This window comes from Lutjanus erythropterus, chromosome 18 (genome assembly GCF_056507025.1).
Source record: "Lutjanus erythropterus isolate fLutEry1 chromosome 18, fLutEry1.hap2, whole genome shotgun sequence".
NCBI classification, from domain to species: domain Eukaryota; kingdom Metazoa; phylum Chordata; class Actinopteri; order Lutjaniformes; family Lutjanidae; genus Lutjanus; species Lutjanus erythropterus.
In genome coordinates this window covers 13,019,569-13,038,729 of record NC_139334.1, presented here as the reverse complement: position 1 = coordinate 13,038,729, position 19,161 = coordinate 13,019,569, and the positions used below count along the sequence as shown (strand labels likewise).

The 19,161-nt window shown below is 38.1% G+C and overlaps 2 protein-coding genes across 2 annotated transcripts; both read left to right on the top strand.

Annotated features, from left to right (window-relative positions):
* The first annotated feature begins 1,907 nt into the window (after nt 1-1,907).
* LOC146310770 (phenylethanolamine N-methyltransferase-like) lies at nt 1,908-4,371 on the top strand. Its single transcript, XM_084742592.1, has 3 exons — nt 1,908-2,141; nt 2,610-2,820; nt 3,573-4,371. Exons 1-3 carry the CDS (start codon nt 1,988-1,990, stop codon nt 4,009-4,011), a joined length of 804 nt encoding a protein of 267 aa, XP_084598718.1. The 5' UTR covers nt 1,908-1,987; the 3' UTR covers nt 4,012-4,371.
* A 2,357-nt stretch (nt 4,372-6,728) lies between these two features.
* On the top strand, nt 6,729-18,734 carry ivd (isovaleryl-CoA dehydrogenase). The gene is made up of 12 exons (XM_084742908.1): nt 6,729-6,986; nt 9,141-9,230; nt 9,692-9,743; nt 10,234-10,403; nt 10,515-10,608; nt 12,941-13,071; nt 13,251-13,347; nt 13,517-13,610; nt 14,428-14,509; nt 14,661-14,765; nt 15,483-15,555; nt 17,946-18,734. Exons 1-12 carry the CDS (start codon nt 6,855-6,857, stop codon nt 18,077-18,079), a joined length of 1,254 nt encoding a protein of 417 aa, XP_084599034.1. The 5' UTR covers nt 6,729-6,854; the 3' UTR covers nt 18,080-18,734.
* Nucleotides 18,735-19,161: the final 427 nt, after the last annotated feature.

The window sequence follows — 19,161 nt, the reverse complement described above, 5'->3', positions numbered from 1 at the left end:
ACACTTGATGGATGAAACAAAAATTATCTTATCTAATAAACGCAGTGCTGACAGTGTGCAGAACATCAAAATAAAATAATATATTTACATGCGTGCACCACTGTAGAAATCTGGTGGCAATAGAGGAAATTATTCAAAAATCATAAAAGGTTTATTATTATCGTGTCGTTATTATTCAGGAGGTGACACACCTGTACAGTTTTACTGCTGACAGCTCTTGACAAGAAACAGTCAGCAATGAGAGGAAAGATGGTGTGAAACTGGGTGATTAATTCCGTGTTAGTAAAAAAACAAAACAAATCACAGTTACAGTCATTGTGGTGACTCAGCAGTACATTTACATTTTAAAACGAAAATTTATGCCCATGTTCCTGTCATTACATGTCATAAAAGCAAACTGAAATATCTATCATCATGATGTTTACATCAAATATGGTTTTGAAATGTTTTATTAGTTTTTATTTTTAATTCATGTTTAATTTTTGTTTTCTTTCAGTTTAGTTTCAGTGAGTTTTAAGAGTGGGCTTGCTCTTTTCAGTTTGGTTTTTATTGTTTAGTTTCAGTATTGGTTTTAGTTTTTCTTTATTTTTTCTTTTTTTAATTATAATATATGGGGCATTTGTCAGGGGTAAGATTTCAGAAGTTCAGAATAGGTATTACAATACAAACACAACTGACCCAGTCATGTAGACACCAGTGCCTCCTCATAGTTGTTTTTGTTTGTTTGTTAGTTTTGTTTTTATTATACATTTGAGCAAACTGACACACTAAAGACAGATCGTGATTTTGGTTAGTTTCATAAGTACACTATATTGTTTCAATTAGTTTTTGTTTTTGTCAAAAGTCTAGTTTTTATTTATTTTATTTCATTTAACTAAAATGTAAGGGTTAGGGTTAGTTTTTAGTTTAGTTTTAGTTCACTTTATCAACTTTGGTTTACATGTGGCTTATTTGCCTTCATCTATTTTAATCACATCACTTGCATATAGGGTGTTACATCCCAGAGAGTGACCTTAAATACAATAGACTACTGTTGTTTTACAAACGGCAGCATCCTCATCACAGGAAAGAAGATAATGCCTCCCCACTGATACCCACTGGTTGCATGAATCGGTCCGAGAACTAACTCAAAGCCCCCCGGCAGCCTCCAGGATGTAGCCTCGCCTCAGTTGCTCAAGGGCATGACAAGCGAACAGGGCACCAGCAAGCAGATTGTTCTCTCATGGCCAATCCCCACCATCGGACGTGGCTATTTTCCTGACTTTTAAGCGCCGGAAAAGATCCAAAAGTGTTCAACCACATAACTCCAGTTCTGATGTCTCTGCACTGGCTACCAGTTCCTGCTAGGGCTAATGTCAAAATTCAGCTTCTTATATCCCTTAGGTTCCCTCGATGGAGACTACTTAACTGTTCCTCACTTTCATAAGAACTCTTTTTGGTGGTCGAGCCTACGCCCACCGAGCCCCACTGCTCTGGACCAAACTGCCACTGCACAGCCGAAATGCAAACTCTATTGATATGTGCAAATCCAAGCCAAAGCCAAATCCAAAGACATGTGTTTTCTCTGTTCACTATGATCTCTTCTAATTTTACCAGCTGAGAAACCCAAATCACTGATTCTTCCTTCTACTGACGAGTGGCTAACCCAACCCTATTATAGTTTTAAGATCTCGGTTTTTAAAAATATATATATTATTAATACTGTGTATGATAATGAATGTGTGTTTGTGTCTGTCTGTCTGTCTGTCTGTCTGTCTTCAAGTGTGTGCACTTTTATTGTGTATGTAACACTGTGTACTTAGCATTCTGTTATCATCTTGTAAACTGTACAGGTGATGTACCCTTTACATAAACTTTATTTAAGTAGAATTTAAGGTGGGACCCAACCAGTGAGGCCCCTCTGTGAAGGATCCATTGTTCGCAGGGTTTATAAAGAGTGAGCACTGAGGGCAGGCTCAGGTGCGGGACACACAGTCAAAGAGTGACGATGGCTGAGAAAAGTGGAGAGGATGGAGTGGCAGCCATGGCAGCCTACTACAAGAGCTTTGACCCTAGAGCTTACCTGCAGTATTTCTACACGCCTCCACAGGACGTCATCGTGCCGTGGAAACTGGCATGTCTGCACAGGGCTTTCACTGAAGGTGAGACAACAGAGCAAACCTCTTAACAAAAACCTCTACAAAATGATAGTGCATGTTAGATACTGTCCACACTAAAGAAATGCATGGCAGGCTCACGGCTCTGGGGCCCCACAGTGTGTGTGGTAAACCAAGTCTGTGTTGAAACCACATAGACTATCAATACAAACTTTAACACCTCTTTGCCAACAGAGAAGCTGACAAATGCTGTTTGTGTTAAATAATAATATGAACATTAAATTAACAATTTTATTCAGTTTTCATCACAGAAATTAATTTTAAGAAAATTTTCTTAAACCCCTTGAAATCTAGAAAGCTTCACGAACCCCCCTGTGAAGCTCTGGCAACCCCTAGTGGTGGTCGGGACACCCAGGTTGGGAACCAGTGCTTTAAAATATTGGAATGGAAGGTTTAGGCTACATTAATTCAATAGTTAGTAGAGTCTCACCTGCTCTTTTCCATTTCTCCCAGGTGACATAAGTGGGGACCTGCTGGTGGACATCGGTTCTGGTCCCACCCTGTACCAGGTGTTCAGCGCCTGTGAGATCTTCAACAGAGTGATCCTCACAGACTTCCTGGAGGTCAACCGGGAGGAGTTGAAGAAATGGCTGCAGGACGAGGGAGACTGTGGAGTGGACTGGACACCATTTATACAGCATGTCTGCAAGCTGGAAGGAAGAGAGTATGGACACAGCAATAATAACTGATCTTGCCTCATGTGTAAAGAGTTACAATCCATGATGTGATATTCATTCATTCAGTCTTTTCTTGTGTTTATTACGTTTTAATGGATGTGTGTAGGTAAAGGTATCCAGAGATCAAATTTAGGTTGCTCTTTCTTTTACAGTACACTAATAAGACGTAACAAACCAAACTTTGAATCAAATAATGACAAAACTAGAAATATCTTCTTTATTTGACAGCATTTATACTCTTTATTAGACCCTTATTAGATATTATTAGAGGGTAATAAGGGACACATTACAACAGAACTGTAATGTAAACTAAAGTGATACGACATATCTGCTATCTACACATTTAAAAACAATATGTTAATCAGAGCTATCAATTAAAGGCGTAAAAATTGTCACAGTAGAGGAATATGTTGTCTGTGGGTGACTGAAAAGATTTAGGCTGGATTGCACCAACAAGAATTCATTCATAAAGCTTATTAAATGATGGTTTAAATTTGCATCAAAATTTAAAACTAGCTTAAAATTAAGAATCAATTTAAACATCTACTTAGCTTGGCTACACTTTCATTTACAGTACAGTTATTTTGTATTTTTTTTGTAAAATAAAATGTGACACAAATTTGATGTGTAGAAAGATTCTGACGCTATAATCAGTATGACGCTCTGAAATATAATCCCTCAGATGAGAGGGTGTGTAGGCCCATATCAGTATCTAATTTGGTGATTTTGTCTCATTTAGGCCCTCAGCCTGGACACAGAAAGCTGCTCGGCTCCGTGCAGTTGTCTCAGACGTTCTCCCTGTCGATGTGCACAGCCCTCACCCTCTGGGCTCTGGTGTTCTTCCCTCAGCGGGGGCCGACTGCCTGGTGTCGTGCTTCTGTCTGGAGGGTGCCTGCATTGACATGGAGGCCTTCACCAGAGCCCTGGGAAACATTCAGGGGCTCCTGAAACCTGGAGGCCACCTTCTTCTCATTGGAACCATGGAAGGGACTTACTACTGTGCCGGGCGTGAGTTGAAGATCCCCATGATTCCACTGACTGGGGCACTTGTGTGTGACAGTCTGAAGAAGACCGGCTTCACTCTGATCAGGCTGGAGGTCTTCACAATACCTGAGGAGATCAAAGTGAAGGAGGATGATACGCTTGGGATATTTTTTGTAAAGGCAAAAAAGGCATAAAGTGATAGAGACAGGAAAAGAAAGGAATAAAGGTAACAATGATTTAGAAGTGAATACAATACACTGAGCTTATACATTAATGATTTTAGTGTCTAATCTTAGCAAATCTACTATGAAATCAGAAAAATTAAATCTTATTTTTTCCTGGCAAAGTCTTAAAGGGATAGTTTGGATCACACTGTGTATTTGAAATGAAGCTGTATGAGGGACTTTTCAATATTTAATGTATTAACTACAGTAGACGGCTGTCAGCATGCCCCCAGTTTGGAGACACAGCAGGTAGAGATCAAATGATATGAAAACTTTCCAATAGTGATTACAGTGATTAAAGTTATATATTAAAAACTTCTTGATTCAAAATGGCATCATGTCCTTTGTGATATCCATGTTTTTATTAACACAAAACAAACACATGTTGCATGAGTACTACAATGCCACCACAACTGCCAGACGCAACCAGCGGAGATTTGCAAAGTTCTGCCAACATTAACATGACCCCCACATACGTTGTCCCTAATTAAAACAATGGGCCTCATTCACAAATATCATTCTTGAGAAAGTCCTAAGAAAAGTCTAACTCAGATTCATGATGGTGTTCTTAAACTGCAGAATTGTTCCGGTCTCTGTTTTTACAATGATGAAGCCCAATGTAAGGGCATGAAACAGCAGAACCGTGTGGCTATGAACACACAGAGATCACACATAGATGAGCTGAGAAAGACAGTGGAGCAGGTTTATCTCCTAGATCATCTCACAATCAGAAGGTAAGGTGTTTTTTCAGAATTAATACAATTTGATGGGAGCTGTAGATACATGCTCACATTTAAACACCAGTGTAAAACCTAAAAGAAAAAAGATTTAGTGAATAAATGCTCTCCTCTTCAACATGGCTATGTGTTTAAAAAGTGTTACTGAATTGCTTAGTTTGTATGCAGACATGTAAACACTGCATCATTCAAAGCCCCCAAAAGGTCACCACAATGGTTCTATTTTTATCAGTTCTTTACAGAAGTCCAACAAAACAACCATCCTCTGAGGAGGAACCTGTCACCTCGCAGCCAGTACCTCTAGGTCCTGTTTAACGGCCCCAAGTCTGATCTCAGATCTGTCCTGGACAACCCTTGATGCTCACACAGAGAGCCTCATCAGTGGCCAAGACCTCTGACATGCTTTAAAAAAAGTGAAGGGAATAATCATTAAAACCTGTTTGATTTGTGATGTGTTTCTTTCTTGAGATTATTTGCAAGCTATAAATAATCATTTTATTTATTTTATATTATTATTAATAAATACATTTATAACCCTAACTCTAAATCCCACATGAGAAAACTTTGGTGAATCCCAGAATCTTAGTGAAAACTGCAGTACATTGCTTAGCTTCCTACACCAATACTCCTGCTGCTTCTCAGCCATCTACTGTTGATGACTCCTTGGCAGTCCAAGTATCTCCTGCACAACAACTAAAAATTAAAAAAATGTCTTTAATGTCTTCACAATAAATATAAATAATAAATATTAGGTTTTTCACATACACACACAAATATTTCCTGTCATCAAAATGATACTAAGAGAAATTTTGAGTGTGTTTTCTTGACCAAAATACAATCTCCTCCTCTAGTGTCACTCCTCATCTGTTCATTCATGTTCTGATCTTCCTCACCCTTTATCCTTTCTTTTCCACACTTACTTCACACACACACACACACACACACACACACACACACACACACACACAGACACACACACACACACACACACACACACACACACACACACACACACACACACACACACACACATTCAGTGCCTGAGCACTTTTCCCCCCATTTTCTGCCTCCATTGGAGCCTGGTCTTTGTTATAGTTCCCCTTCTCTTTCCAGTGCCACTTCACACTTTTTTAATTTGATCACCCAACAACTGAAACATGTATATATTTATGATGCAATTTATGGACATCATCATTTTATTTATAATGATATGTTTCTCAACTGTTCAAGAATTGTTTCAGACACCATATCGTTGTGTCTCAGGTGCTATTTTTAAATTGTCCCTGGACAATGGGAAGAGTTTACTTTTTGAGCATTCAATGTATTTGCAAGTTTCTAAAATTATGTTTTAGGTAAAATCTTCATCTCAAACGTAACTTGTTAGTCCAACTGTCATATAGATGTCGTGGTGTTAAAAAGTGCAAAATTTCTCGCTGAAAAGTAGTGGAGTAGAACTATCACACACAAATAAATGTTACTCATGTCCTACTACTTTCCAGTACTGATGAATAGGTAGAAAGACACATTCCCCAGGAGCCATACTGATATTAGATAGTAAATGCAGGTGTTATCAATGATATTAATTAAGGTTCTGCTTGAGCAGAGCCTTTCCAGTGAGCCAGTGTGCACAATAGCAGCACTATGACTCAGCTTGACAAGAATTGAATGGGATTTTAATTAGTATCACTGATAAAACCTGTGTTTACAGTACAATTTCATGTCTATATGGCAGCTGTGAAAAATGTATATGGCTGTGGGGAGAACAAGAGGTCCAAACGGTCACTTCCCGACTGGTCTACTGTCTTCACTGGTAGAGCTACTGATATACACCCCAGTCCAGTAGGTGGCGATAGTGTGGCAAAATGATGAAGGAAAAAGAAGGACGAACAGCTGTGTGGATGTTTGTAGTCCTGAAAAATAGTGACAGAGTGAGACCTCTTACTCGAAAATAGTGGCAGAGTGAGACCTCTTACTCTCTCTATACAGGAGAACTGCCAGCCCAGGGTCTGTCAACCATCGTCAGTGTGAACGTTTGGGTGCACTGCAATTTCTCTTCATTCACGTGTGGGTCTCATCATGTTTGCCGTCAGAACCGCCCTCCGCCTCGGCTCAAGGTTATCCATCCCCGCCGTGGCGAGGAGAGGATGCGCCGGGGCTTCCATCCCGGTGGACGATGTTGTTAACGGATTGACCGACGAGCAGATACAGGTTAGCCACACTGGCTAGCTAGCACGCCACATAAAGTTCACTTATCTGTGTAGTTAAGCACCTGATGGTAAAGATAATCCTAGAATGACTTAAACAAAGGTAAAGAACAGTAACTTTGTAGTTAAATAATTTTAATGGTCAAATGCCGACAGTTATTTAAGGACGATGTGCGCATGACGTTATGACATACATTAGCTAACTCTCCCTCACAGGAAAGTTGTGTTGAAAAGGGAACCCCAGACTCCCGAAATATCTCGCGAGAGTGATCATTTTAACTTAAACCATAACGTTTCCTCTTACTTTGGTGGGTGTTTTTTTGTCTCTGAACATACCCATATACTAACTAGAGATTTGTCATATCATAGAACAGACGTAGTCTGCACAACGTGCATAATTAAGAAACAAATATCGCGAGAGTTTGACAACAAGGTTTGGGTTCCCTTCCCTACACAAGACCCATTAGAAGACCTTGATATTAGCTCAACCTAGCTAACCACTTAGCAAACTTATTTTTTCAAACTCGACAGCTGCTTAATATCAGTCTAAATTATATCCCTTGCACCTATATAGTTGCTAAAGCATGCAACACTAATCATTTCTCTATGAGCAGCGGTATAAGCTTAAACAGCTTTGTTTGCCACCAGTAGCCCTGCTAGATCAGACGTTACAGGCTAAGCTACCGCAATGGAAAGGTGGTGCGAGGTGAAAGGCTCATCCAAACATGCTTATCAATCAAGATATGTCAGTTTAACGCAAGGTGACAGGAGGTTGGTAGTGTTTGGCACAAAGTGATAGAGACTTGCGTGGACACTGGCTCGGACGAGGGCAGGGGGTGGGGTTCATATAAAGGATTTGATTGGGTGAAAGTGGCTGTCCTCCAGTCCTGGCCAGTGTCAAGTTGAATACGCCTGAAATGTCAGTAAATACATTTCTGTATGGCTGTGAAATATCTTTCTCTCACATTCTCACTTATTCCCACAGGAGAACGGAGATTAATGTCAGTTTCTTCCTTTTCGGTGTTTTTAATAAAATAATAACAGATACAAACAAACAAAAAATTGTTTGCCCCTGTGCAAATATTTTTATTCATTTGCATCAAATAATAACATAGATTTAAGTTTATTGTCATGTTTGTTCTAGGGCTGCAATCTCAGTAACATAAAAATGTCCATTCCAGTTTGTCAAAGTCCAAGGTGATGTCTTTAAATGTCTTGTTTTGTCAGTCTAAAGCTCAAAAATATTCAGTTTTATGTGATAAACAGAGGAAAGCAGTAAATCTCCACATTTTAGGGGCTAATAAAACACCATTCTCTGCCATTTTTGCATGAAAGATTACTTTAACCATTAATTGATTATCATCTGTTTTATTTTATTTATTTATTTTATAAACCACTTTCTCAGATGGGCAAATAATTTGCGAGATGTGCTAGCCTGACATGGCATTTTACTTGCCCCGGCCAAGAGGGCAATCCTTATTGTTGCACCCTCTCTACGGGGTACCTGCAGACCCCAGAGTTATACTTTCTATTATATCTCACAGGTGATTTATTCTGTTATTCCAATTTTTAATGACTTTGTCAATCAGTTTGGTCCTTATGACTTCATATCATTGTTTTCTGTTTTAATTACTGCTTTTTAAAAATGTCAGTGTATAGAGACTGGAAATCACGGAACATTCTGAGATGGCGCTGCCATCTTTGGAGCAGAATGTGCATAGTTATAATTACCTGTCATTGTCACCAGGTGATATGTCATCTTTCATCATTAGATTTGTTAGTTTCCATGTAAGAAAAAAAAATAATGTAATCCCATGATTTATTTTTTAAACTGTTTGTACAATTTGCTGTTACAGCCCGCTATACAATATGTTGAAAGTGAGGTAAAATCGTGTTACACAGAGTTGAACTAGCTGAAGCTAATTAGCCGAATGAGTGAGAACAGCGCAGCAGATACAGTTTTTGTCGTGTGATTTGTCAATGACCCTAAATACTACTCTTCATACAATTATGCAAAATTACTCAATTAAATGACTGATAATGATTTGAGAAGAAACAAGTTAACATTTTGCCGTGATAGGCGGTAGTCTGTGACTGTTGAATATATTGTTAGGATGAGGGTTGAAGCATTTCATTTTTGTTGTGTCTTTATCCTCAGCTCAGGCAGACAGTCCGTAAATTCTTCGCAGAAAAACTTGCCCCTCATGCTGACGAGATCGACAAGATGAATGAATTTCCAAGAATGCGGGTGAGTCACCCCTATTACCTGGTGCTGATTTTGGTCCCTTAATATTAATAAATCACTTAATTTATTAAACCCATAAATTTCTGTGTGGGCTCTCACACACATTCTGTACATTCATACAGAGAATGTGGGGGCGGCACTGATACAGACAGACAGGCATGTGTCTCTGTCATCATGGTCTCATTGTTTTAAAGTTGAAATTAATACAATAACCTAACAAAGTAACCGACTGGACTCAAGTGATGTTTTGCTGGAAGCTGGCACATATGGAAAACTTTGGTCCACCTACCTCGAGTTCCCTGATTGAGTTGACTAGTTCACAAAGTGGTTGCATTGTCATGAACATGATGCCTATTCCTGTTGTGGTGTATTTCATATGGGAGCTGTGTCTTTCCAAATTGAAATTTAGCGTTGAACTGAAAGCTGGATTTCTGTCTTTGTAACATTTTGTGTTTCTTCACCAGGAATTTTGGAAAGAAATGGGGGAGATGGGACTCCTTGGGATGACAGCTCCAGGTAAAAAAACAAACAAAAAAAAAAAAGGAAGAAAAAAACACTGTCTTTCAATATTTAGATGTTTGAATTACAGTTAGAGCTCCATGATATGGTACAAAAAATATACTGTGATTATTTTGAGAGATATTGCAACATTTCACAATTGGTGGGAATAATCATTTTTGCATCAAAATTTTCTTTGTCACTGGAAGAAATCAAAATCATATTTTCTTACATCTGAAGAACATTTTTGTCACACATTTTTCCTTATGAAAAACTTGCAGCCTCTGCAATTTAGATTTTACCCCCAGCCATATAGTGATTTTAATAATATTTTCCGTTTAATTATACTGGTGTAATTACAGTTATCTATTGGAAACTGGTCAATTTGCACACTTTTATGAGTTAATTATCCATTTGGGAACTTTTTCATGTTTATTTGTTTGGACTAAATACTCTTTTCTTGTTTTGTAGTGCTTTAAAATTAATTTACTTTGTACATTTCCTTCAGTTGAATGCGGGGGCACAGGACTGGGCTACCTCGATCATGTCATTGTGATGGAAGAAATGTCACGAGTGTCAGCAGCCATCGCTCTTAGTTACGGCGCCCACTCTAACCTCTGTGTCAACCAGATGGTACGCCACGCCAACGAGAAACAGAAGGAGAAGTACATGCCCAAGGTCAGAACCAAAACAGCACCTGCTATTCATCAACAGTTTTAAAAGTACATACAAACGCAAACTGTGATTGATCAATTTCGTCATTCTTATCTTGGTGTTTTCTGTTGCCAGTTAATGACAGGAGAGCATGTAGGAGCCCTGGCCATGAGTGAACCCAACGCTGGCTCTGATGTCGTATCCATGAAACTCAAAGCAACGAAGCAAGGTAGGACACCAATGAGTGTGATTTATTCCTCTGCATTAGTGCTACATGCTAATGTTATTCTACATTGTGATTTTTCTATATTCCTCTAATTTCTCTTTACTTTTATTCTTATTTTAAGTTTATGTAAATGAGCATCAGTGTCAAATACATGATATAAATATGCCAGAGTTAGCAAGAATGCTAATTTATGTCTGTAGTTCCTTGACAGGTAACAGAGAAAAAAAAAATACTGATACACCACAATACATTAATAACATCACATTAAATCTGCACGTGTGATTTAAACAATCAAACATAACAGTCAGCCCCCAAAATCTACACATAGTCAATATAAAAACAATCATAACCATGCATGTGTGTGGACACAAGATCCAGACATGCTGACTTGTCTCTGCCGTCAGGGACAGTCTGAGACAGTTGACACTCATGCTATACAACACGCTGCTAAACTGACACATCACACACACATACAACGACATAGTACAAAGAATACGATGCAAGTTCATGCAAATTGGCGATTTTACTGACTCAGGGTTTGACAAAAACACTGTTGGCATTCAGCCTTTTTTCACGCTGAATATTACATTTGCCAAGTGACTCTGACTCAGCAAAGTGACGTGTGTGTGTGTTCTGGATGGCCACCCTGTCAGTGTGAGCAGTCAATATACTGTATGTAAAGAGACAGCAGCAAAGTGAAAAGTTACAGCCTGTTTAGAATTCAGTCTTGCGAGGCCACATACTGATCCTCTGACAGAAACAGGGTATCCTCTGTTGTGTATGTGTTTAAGTTTATACTATCTCATGTCACTTTAGTTCACTGACAGGTTATGTAGCCTGATAAGTGAACTACTTAGGCCCAAAAATAAATGGTAATGTCTTGAGTGGCTGGTAAAATTTGAACATTCCCAAAATAATTCAATTTGCTCCCTGATTTATAAATCATTTTCCACCTGTAATCAATTTTATACAGTTAAAAGATGATATATTTACTGTTCAAATTGATGAACCTTATTGTTTTTTGAATATATAAATATAAACTCATTCTGAAGTTGATTGCTTTCATACAGTACCGCAGCTTTTTTGGAATAAGTGTTGTCTTGTACAAAATTATTTATTCAGCTAGTGAAAAAATACATAAATATATACATATACATATATATGTATATAACTATATGTGTATACATATATGCATATATATAAAATAAAGTTTAGTCACTTCATACAGTGAAACTAGGGTCTCACATCTCTTCTTGATAAATTTGCCCATTCAAGATGAATTTGTATCTGTGTTATGGAGCATAGATAACGACCAGGTTTGGCTGATTCTGCTCAGAAGAGATCAGTTGATTTTCCCTTGAAAAAATCAGTCAAGAGTCAGTGATTCTCACATGCTGCTGCCCTGAGTGGAGAGAGTGAACTGAGCGTGTAAACCATGTAAATGTCCTAAGGCCAATAAAAACAATTAATGCACATATTCAAACAGGTTTGAACATCTTAAAGTGACTATAACCAATATTTTTCACTATGTGTTAAAAAGGCAGTGTGAAAGAGGTCCTAATGTTCAATTTTAATGTTTTTTTGTTAATTATTTTATATATTAGAGGTAATCAAATAATAACAAAGATAAAAGTTAATTGTCATATTAAATCTAGGGCTGCAGTATCTATAGAATATAAAACAAAAATAGCGAAAAGTGTCCATCCCAGGTTTTCAGAGTCCAAGGTGATATTTTTAAGTTGGGTACAGCCCTAGTGTCACACTACACTGTGGCAGTAAACTGCAGAAGACAAAGACATTATCATTGCCTTTTATGTTAACCAAATAACTGACAGTATCAAAGCAGAATGTATGAAGCCGCCTGTAGAAGGTACACATGTTCACTGAAATAGAAATACAGCTGTTCAGTGCTTTTACAGATACACCACTGAGTGAGTAAGACATGTCAGAGTGCTGCAGCTCCAGGGTGTGATCTCCTGGTGGCTGCACCTTTCCTCATGCCCTTTATAAGTCAGGCTTTTCTAACTGTTGTTAAGGTTAATGATAGAGTAGCGGTGTGTGTTTTGTTTTGTACTGATTTAACCAGAGAGACTGAGATGTTTCCAGGATGGGAGAATTTATTGTTGAGCTGTCTGAAAATATGATGGCCTAAAGACATTAAATAACTGCAATCACAGGTCACCACACCTTCTCCCTTTGAACCTGTGAATAACACTGTTAAATGTATCCTCAAAATATAGTGTCCTTAAAATATAGTATCCAGACAAATGCTTCTAAGATCTAAATTCTGCAGTGTTAAACCTATTTTTTGTTTTGCCTTTCTGTTTTTCTACAGGCGACTACTATGTTCTGAATGGCAACAAGTTCTGGATCACAAATGGACCAGATGCCGACGTCCTTATTGTTTATGCAAAGACAGACCCTGAGGCTCATCAAAAAGGCATCACAGCTTTCATTGTTGAAAAGGTAAATCCAGCATCCAGCATCCCTCTCTGCCTCGGGATTTACTTGTTGGGGATGTGTTTTTGGTCTGCCTTGCATTTTTGTTGAAAGAATATGATACAAAAAGGATGTGAAAGGAACAAGAATCGTAGCAGTTAAAAGAGGTGGTTTTGTTTGTGCACGTATTTACGTGCGTTTTGTAGGGAATGCCAGGTTTCTCTACAGCACAGAAGCTCGACAAACTCGGCATGAGGGGATCCAACACCTGTGAGCTGATCTTTGAAGACTGCAAAATCCCAGGTGTGTGTTTAAGCGGTTACCCTGCCATATGTTCATGTGTGTACAGCAGGAGAATCAACAGATCATGTTTTTGTTTTGGCTCATTTATTTGCATGTGTGTTGTGTGATCTCTTATCAGGTACGCCTTTAGTTAATTATGTTGTAAATGTTTTTTGTTTGTTTATTGTAGCGGAGAACATCCTCGGTCCATTGAACAAAGGTGTTTATGTGATGATGAGCGGCTTGGATCTGGAGAGGCTGGTGCTGGCATCAGGACCTATTGGGTAAGTTCAAACCAGAAATAAAATTATTTCATTTTTGCATCTTCTAGTATATTTGCAGCACATTTAGCTACTCTTTTACAAAGTGCAGTCTGTTAGTTGCCTGAATCCAGTCCACATACTCACTCATATTTGTTTCCCAAAGTAATTGCTAATCTATCAATAACCTCTGGTGGCTTTGAGGAAATAATTTGAATATAAACTCTGTGTCCTCTAGTTAGACCTTGTGGGCTCGCCTGCAGCCAAAACAACTAGTGGCACATTTTCTTTTCATGTGTGTAATTGATGTTTTTTTTAGAGGAGCAAAGCAGTGTTTACATTATTACTGATATACTTAGCAATATATGTGAAGTATATATGTATATGTGTAGTTTTTATTTCATTTTTGTTTTAAACTCAAGTAGTTAACATATACCCGTGTTAAAAAAACAACAACACTCAAGTAAAAGTAGAAGTATTGAATCAATGTCTTTTACTCAAGAAGAAGAAGAATGAAAAAGCACAGGCTCTGAAATATCCTCACCTTTTCTCCACAGTTGAGTCTTCTTCTGTTGTCTGTTTTGTCTTGTTACGTCTTTTACATCATTTTTCATTTTGTTACATATTTTTTGTCTCCTTCTATCTTTAAGTCATTTTTTGTCGTGTTACTTACTGTCATGACCTAAGCGTGTGCAAAAATGCAGCAGTTGGTAGCAATCAATTTAAGAAAGAAAATAAAATTAAATAATTGCTCATGTATTACCATGGCAGGTATCGTCAATGTCTCTATCCGGACATTTTTGATTGCAATATTCAATAAATTATTGTCATTACTTTTCAGCATCATGCAGTCAGTCGTGGACTTTGCAATTCCATACCTACACATCAGAGAAGCTTTCGGGCAGAAGATCGGACAGTTTCAGGTTTGTCTTCACCGTTATCCAAAAAAGTAGGTTTTAAAAGTCACAATATATGTTTTGTGAAATTTAACACTGCTAGTGTGAAGCTGTAGAATTTAAAAACGTAATTTGACTTAAGGGAAATTAATAATGTTTTATTTTCATCTGTTTGCAGCTGATGCAAGGGAAGATGGCCGACATGTACACCAGGCTGAGCTCCTGTCGGCAGTATGTGTACAATGTTGCCCGGGCTTGTGACAAAGGACACTTCAGTGCAATGGTGAGAAAAGTTTTAATCACTTATCTACTTCAGTACAACCCAGTTTAGGGGAAAAAAAACATTTAAATTTTCCCACAAAATTTGCACAAAATGTAAAAAATTTATTTGGAGACTATAGCAATGCATTAGTGTACAGATATTTTTTTTCTCTTACAGTGTCTGTAAATGTATTTTTGAAATATTGCATCATTAATTTATAGAAAAATTAGATTTTGAAATGATCTTAACTGATCTCCTTGAACAGCATTTTAAGTGCAGTTAATTACAGAACTTATATCTTGAAAGTGATTGTGTAGGCTTGGGATGGTGTGTTTAATAGCAGAGTACAACATATCATTTTAAATATTTTTCAACCCATAAATTTCAGTCACATATTAAAAAGCTGATAATTGTAATCTAATGACTTTAAGAGTTTTAGGAAAAGTCTTATTAGTGACCTGTAACATCTTTTATGTCTCTTTACGTCATGGTGTCAGACGGTGGTTAATTATGTGCTAAATTTTTCATGCTATGATAAAATATTGTTTCTTCTATTTGGCATTACAAAGTTTTAAAAAGCCTCAGACTTAACTTGAACTAAAAATACTTCATTATTTCAAAGAGCTCCACCATTCCCTAAGTCAGCTTTATCTTATTCTACTTTTTCTGAAAGTGCTCATTCATGTTTTTCCCCACCGCTGCTCACAGTGACTGTGTTGACTTGTGCTGTCATTGCAGGACTGTGCTGGAGTGATCCTGTATTGTGCGGAGAACGCCACTCAGGTTGCGCTGGATGGCATTCAGTGTTTGGGTAAGTGCCAAGAAACTGACAGGCTCAACTGAAAACTGAACCTCAAAGTGAAGGCAACTGTTGTGATTTTATCAGTCCAGGAAAGCCTCTACAGTACCGTACAGTTAGAATAAATTTATTACAGTCAGGAGAATCCAGTTTACAGAAGAAAAGCCTCATGCAGCATAGAGATTAGATTCTGATGAGGCTACACACACGGTTTTAGGATGTAGCTGGTTGGTGGTTTGATGTTAACATTGTTGTCAGGAGCTGGAGTGGGTTTCTACAGGTGCAGCTAATTTGGTTAATAAATAGAACGCTGACTAGTGAACAGCTGCAGGGAATGAGAGAGAGGAGGCTGACTCGACTGCATAGTGTGAACACAGAGGGACTTACCTGTTCGATATTAAACGTCCTGGGCCACGTTTCCCAGGTTAGATGTGCCATAGCATTCTACGAACGTTTCTAAGGTATTAATATTAGCAAAGGAACTTAGCAGGTGCCCTTAAGGAAGAGCTGCTAAGGTACATCCTAAGCTATCCTTCATTGCAGTGCACATAAGTGATCACTTGTAAAGGCTCATAAATGATGTTTTAACATGAGGGGTGTTACCATGACAGTTTTATCTCATTCTATAATGACAACAAAGGAAGCTATGCTTACTAAAGATCATCTGCTAATCTTGCTAAACATATAAGCCACAGTGTGAGACCTCTTGAAAGGCCTGGATAAATAACATAGCTAAATAGGTGAATGATTTTGTTCTCATACAAACAAAAAGTCTAATACAAGTTTGGCACAATAGGTACCTCAGGGACAGTTTGGGGTACAGACATTCAGAAAAGCTGTATCCTCAGTTAGCTTCGTTACATAAAAAAATCCACTATTTTTCACAAATTGGATTAGTGTTATGGGGAGGGCCTATATTTCACTAGGCTACCATCATGATAAGAATAGACAGGTCAAATGACAACATTCTCATGATGTGTTATGGACAGAAACAAGTTCATAATTAATTTTCCTGAAGTTAATTTAGGATTTAATTTGCACAAGTATTTGAAAAGCATAATTGTGGCCTAATAAAGCTAAAACTGTGACAGGATGGACAGAGTGCATCACTAAAGGGCAGCTATAGAGTGGTTCAGACCACCCTTCTAAAGGTATACCTTTCAGAAGGTATACCTTAACTAAGGAGACTCTTGGAAACAGCCCGTAAGCTAAAGGGAGACCTTAAGGTACAATTTGCGATGCACGTAGCGCTAAGGAGGCTCTGGGAAACGGGGCCCAGGATGATAGAGAGAAGTGGGAATATACTGTATTCATAGATAGACTAGTGGAAGTAAGAAATGAAGGTGTAGAAGACAAAGATTGGAGTAATAATCCTTATTGAACATCTTATAAGTTTAATTTTAATGAGATTGTTCGACAGACATAATTGCTCTCAACATGTTACATGCAGTGTTTATTGTAATTACCTTCATTTGCATGGTTAGAAAGAATCTGCCTCTTTGTGTTTGTTATATTGCCTGTTGCCATTTTCACCACATGCCAAGCTTTGATGATTGCCTTGTTTTGCCAAGTAAATGCCTTAATTTTATAGTATTTTGTGCCCAGAATATAATAATATACAAACAAATTACCATGTCGAGTTAATTAACTGTGAATGGCCTTGTTTCATTGTGTTTCCTCTTCTCTATATTCTTACTTAATTTAGACATTTCTCACGCTGTAGTTTGCAGACTTGACTACATTAAGTAGTGTAAAATCACAGAGATTTTTTGGTTGAGTATTAATTTACAGCATAGGTTTTCAAAGTCTGAGACTGCGCACGCCCCACCCCCACCCTCCATTATCGATATCGACCAATATGTCGATATAGGCTTTTCAGCTATATCGCCCAGGCCTAGTAGCAACTGACACAGATGACACAGATCATCTGATGTGAGGCTATGTGAGGTACTTGTCAATCATCAGTGTTTTACCGACAGTAGATGGTAGTTGACTGGGGTTGGAGATGCAGACAGGCCGGCATGGAAGCTAAGCAATGAGCTGCTCTGGATGCTGACAGCAAACTGAAAGCCACCTAAAAAAGGTCCACCTAAAAAAATCAATAGTTTAAGTGTATGCTATAGTTAAAATATTTTCACTGATTTATCTCGCTATCAGGCAGCCTTTTCTGATGGGGAACTGCCCTTTTTAAGCCAAATATCGCTCTCTCCAAACCAACCAAACTCCACAGGCAAATCACAATTGATAAATACCTCACACAACCTCAATTCAAATAATCTGAACTATCCCTTTAAGATTTCACTCACTCCTTTGGTCAGTATATGAATGTAATGCCCATGTGTTTTATTTCTGCTCTGTTGTTTCAACGCACTAACTTTAATTAACGTGTCACCTGTCAACAGGTGGGAATGGCTACATCAACGACTACCCCATGGGACGATTCTTGCGTGATGCCAAGCTGTATGAAATCGGCGCTGGCACAAGCGAAATTCGCCGGCTCATTATTGGACGAGCCTTCAACACCATGTTCAAATAATCAGAACTGAGAAGTGGCGATCACTAAAGACTGTACGAGTGGCTTGCCGTGGACAAACACAGTTACTCACACCCAGCGCCTTATACTGTATGAACTGTTGCTGCTGTTAAGATGTTGGATTATCACGTGTGTCAGAATCATTGTCACCATTTAATTCACATATATAACATACAGGAATCTGTCAGTTTACGATTAACTTACAAGTTGACCGATAAAACAAATGAAATGTTGATTTTGTAGGTGAAGGGACCTTGATTCATTTTATTTTCAAATTAGGGTAAGTAGGTTAAGTTACTGTTACTTTATAACCACTGCAATGGCAATAAAGCAATAAATCTATAAGTATTTACCTTTATAAAGGACAGTGTTGCAAATTTGAATCTTAGGCGGTGAAGTTAAATTTTGCAAATGTCTAATGCAGTTGTGTACCACTTGCTGGATGTTTTCATTTCGTCATTGCATTATAATTTATTTAGACCCCTTGACATGATGGAGACACATTTTTGTGTTGTCTTGAACACTCCAACCAGAGCTCAAAAACTGCTGCTGCCAAGAGCTTCGGCATTCATACTGCGACGGCTGCGTCTTAGTTTCACCTCCAGCAAACCATGCTGGTGTTTCGAGGGATATAAGAATGAATTCTGAACTATTACTGTACAAGAAACGCTGATGTGAGAACATGAGAATATCCAGTAATGACCTTTAACAGTTGATCACACTAAGTCATTTTGATCTCTCATTGTAAATGTGCAGAGTTTTTTGTATATAGCTTCCCTTTCAGGATCTCAATGCAAACTGGTAACTGTTTCTGATCAATAAGGAAAAGTGGCTGCCTGAGGATTCTGTTGTAATAAAACAAGTTTGTTCATTTTTGGAAGCAAACATATTCCGCTGTTGTAACCTGTCTGTGGAGTCCGAGTGGAGAAACCCTCGTGAAGATTTGTTTGTCTTTTCTCCAGAGTATTGTTGGTGTCACGATGTAGCTGTACAGTGTGAAAAACTATGAAATAAAGTAGTTCTGTTTAAATAAAAGTCATTTTTTAAACTTCTGGTCTTTAATTTGTATCACATTTATGTACTTT

What these genes read in the sequence shown, in the direction of transcription:
- LOC146310770 (XM_084742592.1), top strand. Translation starts at nt 1,988, where the DNA reads ATGGCTGAGAAAAGTGGAGAGGATGGAGTGGCAGCCATGGCAGCCTAC. An exon ending in GCACAGGGCTTTCACTGAAG is followed by an intron (nt 2,142 to 2,609) that starts GTGAGACAACAG and finishes CATTTCTCCCAG; the next exon opens with GTGACATAAGTGGGGACCTG. An exon ending in TGCAAGCTGGAAGGAAGAGA is followed by an intron (nt 2,821 to 3,572) that starts GTATGGACACAG and finishes TGTCTCATTTAG; the next exon opens with GCCCTCAGCCTGGACACAGA.
- ivd (XM_084742908.1), top strand. Translation starts at nt 6,855, where the DNA reads ATGTTTGCCGTCAGAACCGCCCTCCGCCTCGGCTCAAGGTTATCCATC. An exon ending in ATGAATTTCCAAGAATGCGG is followed by an intron (nt 9,231 to 9,691) that starts GTGAGTCACCCC and finishes TTTCTTCACCAG; the next exon opens with GAATTTTGGAAAGAAATGGG. An exon ending in AGGAGAAGTACATGCCCAAG is followed by an intron (nt 10,404 to 10,514) that starts GTCAGAACCAAA and finishes TTCTGTTGCCAG; the next exon opens with TTAATGACAGGAGAGCATGT.